General features: G+C 36.6%; 4 protein-coding genes across 5 annotated transcripts; all 4 read left to right on the forward strand.

Annotated features, from left to right (window-relative positions):
- The first annotated feature begins 316 nt into the window (after positions 1-316).
- On the forward strand, positions 317-2,280 carry LOC123319867. Of its 2 annotated transcripts, XM_044906886.1 has the most exons (4): positions 317-448; positions 547-693; positions 749-869; positions 1,994-2,280. In XM_044906886.1, the coding sequence occupies exons 2-4, from the start codon at positions 594-596 to the stop codon at positions 2,124-2,126; spliced, it is 354 nt and encodes a 117-aa protein (XP_044762821.1). In that variant the 5' UTR covers positions 317-448; positions 547-593; the 3' UTR covers positions 2,127-2,280. The 2 variants fall into 2 exon arrangements, with proteins under 2 accessions (XP_044762821.1, XP_044762822.1); XM_044906887.1 differs by lacking the exon at positions 317-448 and having other exon boundaries at positions 533-693.
- Positions 2,281-2,849: 569 nt separating this feature from the next.
- LOC123319865 lies at positions 2,850-3,830 on the forward strand. Its single transcript, XM_044906883.1, has 3 exons — positions 2,850-3,044; positions 3,116-3,236; positions 3,500-3,830. The coding sequence occupies exons 1-3, from the start codon at positions 2,933-2,935 to the stop codon at positions 3,633-3,635; spliced, it is 369 nt and encodes a 122-aa protein (XP_044762818.1). The 5' UTR covers positions 2,850-2,932; the 3' UTR covers positions 3,636-3,830.
- Positions 3,831-4,601: 771 nt separating this feature from the next.
- On the forward strand, positions 4,602-6,303 carry LOC123319866. Its single transcript, XM_044906884.1, has 3 exons — positions 4,602-4,877; positions 4,948-5,068; positions 5,419-6,303. Exons 1-3 carry the CDS (start codon positions 4,778-4,780, stop codon positions 5,552-5,554), a joined length of 357 nt encoding a protein of 118 aa, XP_044762819.1. The 5' UTR covers positions 4,602-4,777; the 3' UTR covers positions 5,555-6,303.
- Positions 6,304-7,527: 1,224 nt separating this feature from the next.
- Positions 7,528-8,972, forward strand: LOC123319868. The gene is made up of 5 exons (XM_044906888.1): positions 7,528-7,535; positions 7,619-7,803; positions 7,874-7,994; positions 8,352-8,504; positions 8,635-8,972. The coding sequence occupies exons 2-4, from the start codon at positions 7,704-7,706 to the stop codon at positions 8,476-8,478; spliced, it is 348 nt and encodes a 115-aa protein (XP_044762823.1). The 5' UTR covers positions 7,528-7,535; positions 7,619-7,703; the 3' UTR covers positions 8,479-8,504; positions 8,635-8,972.
- The last annotated feature ends 4,139 nt before the right edge of the window (positions 8,973-13,111 follow it).

Here is a 13,111-nt window from a genome sequence, read left to right on the forward strand (position 1 = left end):
AATTCGACTATGGAACCATTCCATTGAAGACTCCCCCGCAGATAAAATAAAGGGTATGAACGAAATTTTCCTTGTTTTCGAAAAGCGTTATTAGATATTGAATTTTATTGAAAAACTTTCCAGATCATCCTGACAAAAATCTAATCTATTTTCGAAAATCTTCTGAATTGAGGCTTTTGTTTGACATTAATTGTCAATCAAGGAGTCTGATTGTCTGATTTAGACTCCGAAACGTTACCACTTAAAATTATAATTTCAACGTTATTTATTTCGTTGATTTCATTTTTAATTGATTTTGTTTCAGAGATTGGGAGTGAAAACCTTAAAAAGTATATTAAGAAAAACAGTGAGTTTGCTAGAGTCGCATCGTTTTATCATTGCTTCCAAACAAGAAGTTATTTTTGTTTCCATAAAACCTGTTACTCTGTTACCTCAACAACAACTATTGGTAAGTTTTGAATAACATCAATAAATCATCTCATATTAGCAGTCATCGCTTGGGGTCATTTCTCGAGTTCGCAGCTTCAGAAGCGATCTCATTTTCAGACGACCCATCATACTCAGAAGGACCACACGCTTAAAACATACACAATATGAAGATTTTCCTCGTTTTCATAGGTGTTTTTGTTGTGTGCATCAACGCCCAATTCGATTATGGATATACAGAAGATTCGCCAGCAGACAAAATCAAAGGTAGGTACGTGATTTCTTTTCTTTTTTATCATGGATTTTGTAATTATTACTTCAGATAATCCCGGAAAATGTTTCGTGGACGGCGTTGGATTGATGGACAAAGGAGCAGAAGCCAAAGTTAGTGGAAAATGCGAAAAAGTTTCGTGCTTAGATGAGGGAAAATACCGAGTGAAAAAGTAAGTGATTATTTTCGAATTTGGTATGGAATTCTTTGCGAGTAATGAATTAGTGTTTACAAAGGTGAGGTTTTTTTTGACAGAAGGTAGAAGACAGTAGAAGTCATCAGAATAACATAGTTCAGCAAAAATTTTCTTTATAAAATATTCAAGATGACTGAGCTACAATTTGACTTTCGAGTACGGGACTGTGAAAGATGACTCCGGCATCGGAAAAACGAAACAAAACTTAAACATGTCGCTGAACAATGAATGGTTCAGTATATCATGAGTCTATCTGATTAGTTGCATCAGGTAACTTGATGCAATGAAAAAATTGTTGAATTGTGATTTTGGGTGAAAGCAGAGTAGAAAATTGGGAAAGTTCATTGTAAGTGTTTATATGTTGACAAAGTCATAGGGATTTTGTCACACCCCATTTTTACAACGATTGTTTGGAGGGTTCGAACAAGAAGAAGATTGTGATGACCATTGTGAAAAAAATTCGTGAATAATTTAGACCTTCCTCCTTAAATGTGATATTTTTCGATCTTCCCCTAACTGAATTCGAATTGCAATGCAAAATTTAAGACTTTATTCTTATCCATTAGATTAGGATCGCAAAAATTAATTGAAATAAAGTAAACAGTACCTTGATGACATATGACTCTAAACCCATCTTCTGGGAAGGTTCGAGACAAAGCAGCTGATTGAGAATAACTGAAACTCTTAATGTGCCTTTTGCTTCTGTCACCCCCACACGAAAGCCGCAATGATTTAAAAAGAGGATAAAACTATATTTTGTTGTATAATTATGTGTTTGTTGTAACATGAGATAGGTGCAAGCACCACGAACGCTAGAAATAGGCGTCTAAGATTCTAAACATATAAAAAGTGTATTGCCCATGCACAACAGTGATGTTCTAATGGGCTAATAATATTTTCCGTTTATTTGGACGTAATTATTACATCGTATATTGTATGTACCTATGTTTTGTACATTTTATATTGTTGTTGCAAATAAACATTATTATTATTATTATTATTATTATAAAAGATAGTTGTTGCGACAAAAGGCATTTGGACAATCCTTTTAAGCGGAGCTTCATGATAAAACGTATAATACATGTATTTAATTTTTACAGATGTCCTCCATTGGCAGTTGAACCGCCATGCTACGCTGTTTATCCAGATGTATCTTTTCCAGAATGCTGTACTTTCAAAATAGAATGTCTCCCGCGTAAGCCAACACCTGTTCCTCCCACAAGAAGAAATTAGCGAACTTTTCACTTATTTCTCATGAATTATATCACTTTTTTTTCGAGATAATAAAATATTTATATCAGTGAATTTCCATAAATGCCTGTCAGTCTTATAACAACAAACAATATACTCCTGTTATTAATGATAAAATAAAGAAATACTATAATAATTGTAGAAAAATGAATAGCCCTTTTCACAGTAGGTATCTAAGGCATGAATTCAATCATAAAGTGATTACTCTACAAATGAGTGATGCCGCTTCGTTTTGAGGCCTTTGGAAGAAGGTTGCATGAGTTTGATTCATAACCCGCCAGATGGCCCTGGGTGATTGTTATAACTTCCAAGCATCCACCATTATCTAATAAGAGCCCATCAATTATATTGTTTGTCAATTGCGTTTCCCATCGAAGTGCAAGTTGTTCTGACGAGGTCAAATAAGATCGAAACCAGGGTCAGCATCAGCTCTTCCTCGCTCTCGATAGAACAGTTGAGCTACCTTTGGCACTCTGAATGATGTCACGTGGCCAGTTCGATTTCGCATGGTAACTTCGGTTGATATTTATATCAGGCGATGGTATCTGTCTGAATCAATCAGAAAGTGTTCCTTATTGTTCCTTCTTCACCAGTCCTGTATAAATTATCGCAGTAGGTGTTAACATCTAAATTCGATATTAATATGTCGATGTTACAATTTGCAATCACCCATAAAGACCCTTTATTAGTTATCGATCTTCAGGTTATCTTCCGAGTTCACAGCTACAAAGCTTCATTCGCAAACAACACACCAAAATAAGACGAACCACAGTGCAGAAACGTACGAAATGAAGAATTTACTCGTGTTCATAGGTGTTTTAATTGTGTGCGTCAATGCCGAAGACGACTATGGAACCATCGAAGAAGTCGAAGAAGACTCTCCAGCGGATAAAATAAAGGGTATGAACGAAATTTTCCTTGTTTTCGACAAGAGTTATTAGATATTGAATTTTATTGAAAAATTGTTCTAGATCATCCTGACAAATGTTACGTGGAGAATATTGGATTGATTGACAAAGGATCGGAAGTTAAAGTTAGCGGAAAATGCGAAAGTATACAGTGCTTGGACGGTGGGAAATACCGTGTGAAAAAGTGAGTATCAAAATTTATACATGATTAGTTTGTAACCAGAATAATACGTAAAATTCTAGTTATTAAATTACGTTTATTTCCAGTTGAATAAACGTTGAATATTGATTTACGTGAAATGCATGATCTTACGTTATTCACGAATGCAAGACAGATATGCGAAACGATCAGGAAAAAAAATTGTAGGAAATATTATGCATCGTAAACTTCATTTTTCCTGTAAATGAAAATGATTACCTAACTGATAAATCTGTTTTTTTTTACAGATGCGACGAAGTGACGATGGAATGGCCATGCTATACTATTAATCGAGAAAGACCTTTTCCCGACTGCTGCGAAGTCTCAGTGGAATGCATTGATCTGCCTACGCGGCCTACGCCTATTCCTCCTAAAAGAAACTAGTGCATGTTCCACTTTTTTCAAACTATTTCGTTTGGTTCTTGTTTATGAAAAGCTTGTTCTTTTCTATTAATCCAACGGTGTGTCATGGTCTTTTGAATCATTAGTCAGAGCAAGTGTTGTTTCAAATAGAGAACCCTTTACTCGAAAATTAATAACCAACATTCTTGAACCGATTCAATACAAATGTTTACTTTTTATGCAACCACCTTCCGAAAAAATACGTGCATTTATTCTTTTGAGTCAAAATCAGTGCTTCTTCCTTTAGATGGGCATCGATTACAGATTGAAAGTGAAAAACACCCACATTCACAAGAACGCTTTTTGTACAATGTACAAATACTTATGCAAGGCAAATTTCGCTCGAATAAAATGTTATTCGTGAATTTCCATAAATGCCTGTCAGTCTTATAACAGCAAACAATATTATTCAGTTATTGAAAAAAAATTGATAGACTAATAATGAAACTAAGAATAAGTACTATAATAATTGTAGAAAAATATATAGCCCTTTTCACAGTAGGTATCTAAAGCATGAATTTAATTATAAAGTGATTACTCATGGAAATACATAACTGAGGCCGCTTTGTTTTGAGGCTTTTGACGTTGAGTTTGATCCATTACCCGCCAGATGGCCCTGAGCTATTGTTATAACTTCCAGGCATCTACCATCATCTAATAAGAGTCCATCAATTATATAGCTTGTCAATTCTGTCTATGAATTCCAAGACGTTTCTCATCGAAGTACGTGTTGTTCTGACGAGGTCAAATAAGATCGAAACCAGGGTCAGCATCAGCTCTTCCTCGCTCTCGATAGAACAGTTGAGCTACCTTTGGCACTCTGAATGATGTCACGTGGTCAGTTCGATTTCGGATGGTAACTTTGGTTGATATTCATATCAGACGGTAGTATCTGTCTGAATCAATTTCGATCAGAAAGTGTTCCTTCTTCACCAGTCCTCTATAAATTATCGTAGTGGGCGTTGATATCGAAATTCGATATTAACATTTCGATGTTACAATCACCCACAAAGACCCTTTATTAGTTATCAGTCTTCAGGTTATCTTCCGAGTTCACAGCTACAAAGCTTCATTCGCAAACAACACACCAAAATAAGACGAACCACAGTGCAGAAACGTACGAAATGAAGAATTTACTCGTGTTCATAGGTGTTTTAATTGTGTGCGTCAATGCCCAATTCGACTATGGAACCATTGAAGACTCCCCGGCAGATAAAATCAAGGGTATGAACGAAATTTTCCTTGTTTTCGAAAAGCGTTATTAGATATTGAATTTCATTGAAAAATTTTCCAGATCATCCTGACAAATGTTACGTGGAGAATATTGGATTGATTGACAAAGGATCGGAAGTTAAAGTTAGTGGAAAATGCGAAAGTATACAGTGCTTGGACGGTGGGAAATACCGTGTGAAAAAGTGAGTATCAAAAATTATACATGACTAATTTTAACCAGAATAATACGTAAAATTCAAGTTAATAAGTTACGTTTATTTCCAGTTGAATAAACGTTGAATATTGATTTACGTGAAATGCATCATCTTACGTTATTCACGAATGCAAGATAGATATGCATATCGATCAGGAAAAAAATTGTAGAAAATATTAGGCATCGTAAACTTCGAAAGTAAAAAAATATCATTGTGAACGAACTGAAAATAGCCAATAACGAAGGCTCGTTGATTGAAATTCACCCAGTTTTGACTTTCAAGATCATTTTTCCTGTGAATAAAAATGATTAACTGATGAATCTGTTTTTTGTTTACAGATGCAACCTAGTGATAGTTGAATGGCCATGTTATTCTGTTTATCCAGACAAACCTTTTCCCGACTGCTGCAATTTCACAGTGGAATGCATTGAACTGCCTAAGCGGCCTACGCCTACTCCTCCTAGAAGAAACTAGTGCATATTCCACTTTTTTCAAACTATTTTCATCTGGTTCTTGTTTATGAAAAGCTTGTTCTATTCTATTAAGCCAACGGTGTGTCATAGTCTTTTGAATCATTAGTCAGAGCAAGGATTGTTTCAAATAGAGAACCCTTTTCTTGAAAATTAATAATCAACATTAGTGCACCGATTCAATATAGCTTTTCACTTTTTACACAATTTTTTGAGTCAAAATCTTCCTTTAGGTGGGCGTCGACTACAGATTGAAAGTCAAAAACACTCACATTGACGTTCAAATCTTGCCTTTTAGCTCTTTGTCCCTCGATGGCTAAAGTTGGGAACGACTTCCGGGAGATCCCTTAGCAGCCCAGCCCTAAAAAGGGACAAGACTGTGCTCTAAGACCTTTCCATCGCTCCTTTTCTTCGGGCTTCTCAGCCCACCTCGTACAGAACCCATAAAATAAAGTTTTCTGTGGAAGAAATAAAAAACTCGATAATATTCATGAAAATTTCTCATTAATTGTGCGCTTAAAGAGTCTGATATAGGCTACGAAACATTCAGGAGCAATTTGTACAAAGAATTTTTCAATAAAAAATTATATTTCGCCTTATGCAAGGCAAATTTCGCTTAAATAAAATGTTATTCGATTTTTCTGATCCGATTCTTCATACCTAACAATAATAAACATCGTGCTATGAGACTTTTATAAGATTATCATGACTTTCCTTCTTATCCTTTTAAAATAAATATTGGAACCTATCAAATCTATATTTTCATTTGAGCACCATTAAATCCGAAAATTGATACGAAACGAAACATACATTCAAAAACAAAACAGTATTTGTTTATATGCGATCAAGGAATAGCAGATAACTTGAAATATCGAACAGTGTATTACGGGTAGCCTTTATTCTGGGGGTCAGAACGTTAGTGCTGCCACCTAGTGACCAGCTTGCACACTGGTATACATTAGAGAAAGAACGCTTTAAATAGATCGAAGAAGTGTGAGCACTATCCAATAGATGGCAGCACAAATTCGGCACTACAGATTTCTGGAAATCGATAAGAATTTTTTGATTTATCAGTTTTTACACATTCAGCTTTACCTAAACTTCAATCTTCTTTGGGAAAAAATTATTATCGACTTCCTGAAATACAGGGTAGTGAAATTTGGACGGAGTCCAACTGACCACCGGGCATTTTCGACAAATTTGAGCGTTCGCCCTCGCTTCTGTGGAAGAAATAACAAACTCGATAATATTTATGAAAATTTGTAATTAATTGTGCTCTTGAAGAGTCTAATATAAGCTTCGAAACATTCAGGAGCAATTACTACAAAGAACGCTTTTTGTACAATGTACAAATACTTATGCAAGGCAAATTTCGCTCGAATAAAATGTTATTCGTGAATTTCCATAAATGCCTGTCGGTCTTATAACAGCAAACAATATTATTCAGTTATTGAAAAAAAATTAATAGACTAATAATGAAACTAAGAATAAGTACTATAATAATTGTAGAAAAATATATAGCCCTTTTCACAGTAGGTATCTAAAGCATGAATTTAATCATAAAGTGATTACTCATGGAAATAACCGAGGCCGCTTTGTTTTGAGACTTTTGACGTTGAGTTTGATCCATTACCCGCCAGATGGCCCTGAGCTATTGTTATAACTTCCAGGCATCTACCATCATCTAATAAGAGTCCATCAATTATATAGCTTGTCAATTCTGTCTATGAATTCCAAGACGTTTCCCATCGAAGTGCGTGTTGTTCTGACGAGGTCAAATAAGATCGAAACCAGGGTCAGCATCAGCTCTTCCTCGCTCTCCATAGAACAGTTGAGCTACCTTTGGCACTCTGAATGATGTCACGTGGCCAGTTCGATTTCGGATGGTAACTTTGGTGGATATTTATATCAGACGGTAGTATCTGTCTGAATCAATTTCGATCAGAAAGTGTCCCTTCTTCACCAATCCTCTATAAATTATCGCAGTGGGCGTTGATATCGAAATTGGATATTAACATTTCGATGTTACAATCACCCACAAGACCCTTTATTAGTTATCAGTCTTCAGGTTATCTTCCGAGTTCACAGCTACAAAGCTTCATTCGCAAACAACACACCAAAATAAGACGAACCACAGTGCAGAAACGTACGAAATGAAGAATTTACTCGTGTTCATAGGTGTTTTAATTGTGTGCGTCAATGCCCAATTCGACTATGGAACCATTGAAGACTCCCCCGCAGATAAAATAAAGGGTATGAACGAAATTTTCCTTGTTTTCGACAAGCGTTATTAGATATTGAATTTTATTGAAAAATTTTCCAGATCATCCTGACAAATGTTACGTGGAGAATATTGGATTGATTGACAAAGGATCGGAAGTTAAAGTTAGCGGAAAATGCGAAAGTATACAGTGCTTGGACGGTGGGAAATACCGTGTGAAAAAGTGAGTATCAAAATTTATACATGACTAGTTATAACCAGAATAATACGTAAAATTCTAGTTAATAAGTTACGTTTATTTCCAGTTGAATAAACGTTGAATATTGATTTACGTGAAATGCATCATCTTACGTTATTCACGAATGCAAGATAGATATGCGCAACGATCAGGAAAAAAAATTGTAGAAAATATTAGGCATCGTAGAATTCGAAAGTAAAAAAATTTCATTGTGAACCAACTGAAAATAGCCAATACTTTTAACGAAGGCTCGTTGATTGAAATTCACTCAGTTTTGACTTTCACGATCATTTTTCCTGTGAATAAAAATGATAAACTGATAAATCTGTTTTTTGTTTACAGATGCAACCTAGTGATAGTTGAATGGCCATGTTATTCTGTTTATCCAGACAAACCTTTTCCCGACTGCTGCAATTTCACAGTGGAATGCATTGAACAGCCTACGCCTGTTCCTCCTAGGAGAAATTAGTGCATATTCCTCTTTTTTTTCGAAATGGGCCTGTTCCGATATTGCTGTTAGTACTGGCCCGCAATCGAATAACAATAGAACTCGAACGACTGGGCCAATAGGCATCGTTTCTGAAATACTGACAGTACTGTTCAGCAATATCGGAACAGGCCCAATATCTCATTCGGTTCTTGGTTATGAAAAACTTGTTCTATAATCCTACTTTGTATCATGAGGTCTTTTGAATCATTTGTCAAAGCAAGGGTTCTTAGTTGTTTCAAATAGTGAACCCTTTCATCAAAAATTGATACTCGACATTAGTGCACCGATTCAATACAACTTTTCACTTTTTACACATTTTTTTTGAGTCAAAAAAGTGCTTCTTCCTTTAGATTGACTACAGATTGAAAGTAAAAAACACTCACATTGACGTTCAAATCTTGCCTTTTAGCTCTTTGTCCCTCGATGGCTAAAGTTGGGAACGACTTCCGGGAGATCCCTTAGCAGCCCAGCCCTAGAAGGGACAAGACTGTGCTCTAAGACCTTTCCATCGCTCCTTTTCTTCGGGCTTGTCAGCCCACCTCGAACAGAACCCATAAAATCAAGTTTCCTGTGAATGAAATAAAAAACTCGATAATATTCATGAAAATTTGTAATTAATTGTGCTCTTAAAGAGTCTGATATAGGCTACGAAACATTCAGGAGCAATTTCTACAAAGAACGCTTTTTGTACAATTTTCAATGAAAAATTATATTTCGCCTTATGCAAGGCAAATTTCGCTTAAAAGAAATGTTATTCGATTTTTCTGATCCGGTTCTTCATACCTAATAATAATGAACATCGTGCTATGAGACTTTTATAAGATTATCATGACGTTCCTTCTTATCCTTTTAAAATAAATATTGGAACCTATCAAATCTGTATTTTCATTTGAGCACCATTAAATCCGAAAATTGATATGAAACATACATTCAAAAACAAAACAGTATTTGTTTAGCAGATAACTGGAAATTTCGAACAGCGTATTACGAGTAGCCTATCTTTTGGGGGTTAGACGGCTGGTGCTGCCACCTAGTGACCAGCTTGCACACTGGTGTACATAAGAGAAAGAACGCTGTAAACAGATCGAAGAAGTGTGGGCACTATCCAATAGATGGCAGCACGAATTCAGCACTACAGATTTCTGGAAATTGATTTTTCAATTTCGCAGTTTTTATTCCCTCACGTTTAACTGAACTTCAATCTTCTTTGGGAAAAAATTATTATCGACTTTCTTAAATACAGGGTGGTGAAATTTGGACGGAGTCTAACTGACCACCGTGCATTTTCGACAAATTTGAGCGTTCGCCCTCACAAAATGCGTGCTTTTTTCCAAATTAAAAACCCTACAACCTCCCTTATATATTTCATAAATTATTAATTGTGCCGTTCCATCCATATCCTTCAATTCACACGACAGTTTATCTGATCGCCACCAAACTCAATTCAATTTCCTGATAAACGTGGATTTTATTAAGTGATAAATTTGGAAGAGAGGCAATTATTCGAACGCTTCCCAGTAACTAAGCGAAATGTACATTAAATACTTGATTCTTCTGGCCCTCTTTCCAACCATCAACGAATCGGCCATAAATTTGAAAATATCGGAAGATGCAACAAACGCAAAAAATCAAGAGTTGTTCAACGTTGTACGCAGTGAGTTCAGAAACGCATCCAGCTTCCTCTCTTGTTTGCTGGTAGACGTTGAAGATTTCAGTCTGGGAGTAAAGACGAGGAATACGGAGGAGTTCTGTCCCTCCGTCATAACATATACAGGCTGTGAAATGAATACGAAGGGTGGAAAATTGGTGAATTTTCCAACGCACGTGTTTTTTTTCGCCAGAACCCACGTCAATTTCGAGGAGAAGGTGATTTCAGCCCTTAACCAAGGGTTTTATAAGCCAAGGATACCAACATTCATCATTCTGATGGACGAGGTGGAAAACTTGGGATTTCTTCCTGGTTTTATGATGAGTTTATGGCGTTTGAAGATATATCGATTCATCGTCGTGCTATTCCACGAGAATATAAGGGTATTCTCTTACGATCCTTTCAGGAAAATCGTGATAAACATCACCGATATAAGCTTAATATTCACCAATATAGAATTCTCAAACCTGCACCGTTACCAGATAGGTCTGGTGCTGTTCCATAATCCCCCCGAAAGTTACAAGATGGGGGACGAGTGGTATGGCGCAGAGAAACACTTTTGGACGATGCTGTTGCAGGATTTGAACGCCACGCTCAGGGTCGTAGAGACGCCCCCTTACCGGCTAAACGACGCCAAGCAGGCCGTCAAGAGTGGCCTGGGAGACGTCTGTCCCATGAGGTACTTCAGGACGGATTCCCCTGACGATTTGGATTTCTCACAGCCCTATTTCGTGGAGCGCCTCGTGGTCATGGTGCCGTACTCCAGAAAACTGTCTCACAACCCCATTGGTTTCAAGACTGTCGTTTGGTGTTCAATCATGCTCACCATGGTGGCGCTGTCTATTGCAATCCTTTCCATCGAGAAAGCTTCGCCAACTGCTGGAGGAAATGCGAAGCAGATTGTCCTGGACGTTTATGGCGTGTCAGTCGGTAGATCCATCGTGACCAGGACGTATCTGAGTTATAACTGGCTGCAGAAGAGCCTGCTGGTGCTTTGGCAGATGGAAAACGTGGTCCTTATAGCCGCGTTCCAGTGTGGTCTCATCTCCACCCTCCTCCTGGCTAAATACGACGACCAAATCGATACCTTAAAGGACCTGTTACAATCCAACCTGACGGTTTACATAGTGCCCGAATACATATCGATGGTCCAACACTACGTCCCTTCGTTGAAAGACCAGACAGTCAATCTGCCACGAAGCGAAATGTTCGATCTCATAGCCAACAAAACGCTCAACTACCAAGCTTTGGTCCTTCCAGAATCAGAGTCTCGGCTTTTCGTGTCGCAGTTGAATGCCAACGGCGAATCCAAGTACCGCGTGATGAGGGAGTCCTTGCTGCCCGGTTTCTTCTCGTTTTTCTTCACGAAGAATTCGCCTTTCATCACCATTATCAACAGGAAGGTGCTGGAGAAGTATCAGTTTGGGTTGAACAGGAATTTGAAATTCAAGAGGATGGAGGTACAGACGAGGAGCGCCAGGAATTCTTACACTCCTTTGTCCTTTGAGCATATGGAAACTGTGTTCGGATCCATTTTGATTCTTCTGATATTCTCCGTTTTTTTGTTCCTGGTGGAAATTCTTGTGGCGTTGAAACGGAAGAGAATCCGTCGATTATGATTATGTCCTCATGATAGATCCAAATTTATTGATAACATTAAAGCAAAATGTTGTGACCACAACCTTAACAATTTCTAACTAGACCAATACAACTGGCATTCTTAAAAAGCTTTCTTGTTTTTATGTAATAATATCTTGACAAAAAAGTGTTTTAAGTGCTCCCCCTGGGCAATGAATGAACTAAAAAAATTTAATTGGTACCTATCCCAAATTTCCATCACCTCACTGTTGGGGAAAACACATGAATTTTCTGTAAAAACTAGTAACAGAATGAGAATCGTATTACATACCTAAACATAGCCAAGGTTCTCTTGAATTCATTTTTCAAAGAAACTGAACTGGTTATCTATTGTCTGCAAGAAAAAAAGTTCACATTGTTAATTAGAATATTGTGGAAACTCGAAAAACATTTGAAAATGTCTGTATGTTCACGAAACATTTTGAACCACTGCGTGAACCATAGATAAATAGGTAATTAGTTTATCTATTCTATACCCAGTTTTGTTTGAAAAGATGGCGCATATTCGCCAAGGTTTTTCGAAACATTTTCTCTTCGTGTAATCTGGATTTATGGTATAATTGAATGAATTGCTAGGGAAATATAATGATCATGTTGATAATAATTAGCCCAGTCGTAGCTTAATTTGATAACTACTCTTTTGATTTGATAAAAATTTCAAAAAAGTTGCTTCTCACTGGAAATTCTGATGAGATTTAAAGATATACCTACGTAAATCAATAATTCATAACAACATTGATCTCATCGTAGATATTTACGTTTAGTGATATTTGAACACTTACCTTTTCCTCGTAGAGGAAAAACTTCCATTTCCGTTTCATACGTAGTAAAATTCTTCCAAATAAGGTTTTTGAATAATAATATATTTTAAATTGCACCGAACGTTTTGAATCTTGTTGTCTTTCCTCATAATTTGAGTAACTGAGAAAATAATTGTTGGCTTTTCTTCATTTCTTAACTTTTTCACTTGTTACATTTCAGGTAGCACAGACAAAATAATTAATTTGAAGCTAACCATAGATTTTGAAACTAAGCAAGTAAAGAGCGCTCATGCGGCAATCTCAGGAACTATTTCAGTAGGGATGACTGTAGGATTAATTGGATTATTGGGCTTTTTCCAGCTGATTATTCTATAAAACGTTATCGTTAGTTCGAATGAAGCGAATTTATAATAATCAACGAATAAACAATATCGAAACATTTCCAGAACAGAATAATACACAAATTTTTTTGTTTTTCTCGGCTGTTTTCCAAAAAGCCGCGAGGGGACGCTTTTTTATCTTGACTTGCTCTAAAAAAAAAGAAGAAAATGGCACTGATTTGACA

The sequence above is a fragment of the Coccinella septempunctata genome, chromosome 9, assembly GCF_907165205.1.
Source record: "Coccinella septempunctata chromosome 9, icCocSept1.1, whole genome shotgun sequence".
NCBI classification, from domain to species: Eukaryota; Metazoa; Arthropoda; class Insecta; order Coleoptera; family Coccinellidae; genus Coccinella; species Coccinella septempunctata.

Coding starts and splice junctions, on each gene's coding strand:
- LOC123319867 (XM_044906886.1), top strand. CDS start 594: ATGAAGATTTTCCTCGTTTTCATAGGTGTTTTTGTTGTGTGCATCAAC. Junction 694..748: donor GCCAGCAGACAAAATCAAAG/GTAGGTACGTGA, acceptor TTATTACTTCAG/ATAATCCCGGAAAATGTTTC. Junction 870..1,993: donor GGAAAATACCGAGTGAAAAA/GTAAGTGATTAT, acceptor TAATTTTTACAG/ATGTCCTCCATTGGCAGTTG.
- LOC123319865 (XM_044906883.1), top strand. CDS start 2,933: ATGAAGAATTTACTCGTGTTCATAGGTGTTTTAATTGTGTGCGTCAAT. Junction 3,045..3,115: donor TCCAGCGGATAAAATAAAGG/GTATGAACGAAA, acceptor AAATTGTTCTAG/ATCATCCTGACAAATGTTAC. Junction 3,237..3,499: donor GGGAAATACCGTGTGAAAAA/GTGAGTATCAAA, acceptor TTTTTTTTACAG/ATGCGACGAAGTGACGATGG.
- LOC123319866 (XM_044906884.1), top strand. CDS start 4,778: ATGAAGAATTTACTCGTGTTCATAGGTGTTTTAATTGTGTGCGTCAAT. Junction 4,878..4,947: donor CCCGGCAGATAAAATCAAGG/GTATGAACGAAA, acceptor AAAATTTTCCAG/ATCATCCTGACAAATGTTAC. Junction 5,069..5,418: donor GGGAAATACCGTGTGAAAAA/GTGAGTATCAAA, acceptor TTTTGTTTACAG/ATGCAACCTAGTGATAGTTG.
- LOC123319868 (XM_044906888.1), top strand. CDS start 7,704: ATGAAGAATTTACTCGTGTTCATAGGTGTTTTAATTGTGTGCGTCAAT. Junction 7,804..7,873: donor CCCCGCAGATAAAATAAAGG/GTATGAACGAAA, acceptor AAAATTTTCCAG/ATCATCCTGACAAATGTTAC. Junction 7,995..8,351: donor GGGAAATACCGTGTGAAAAA/GTGAGTATCAAA, acceptor TTTTGTTTACAG/ATGCAACCTAGTGATAGTTG.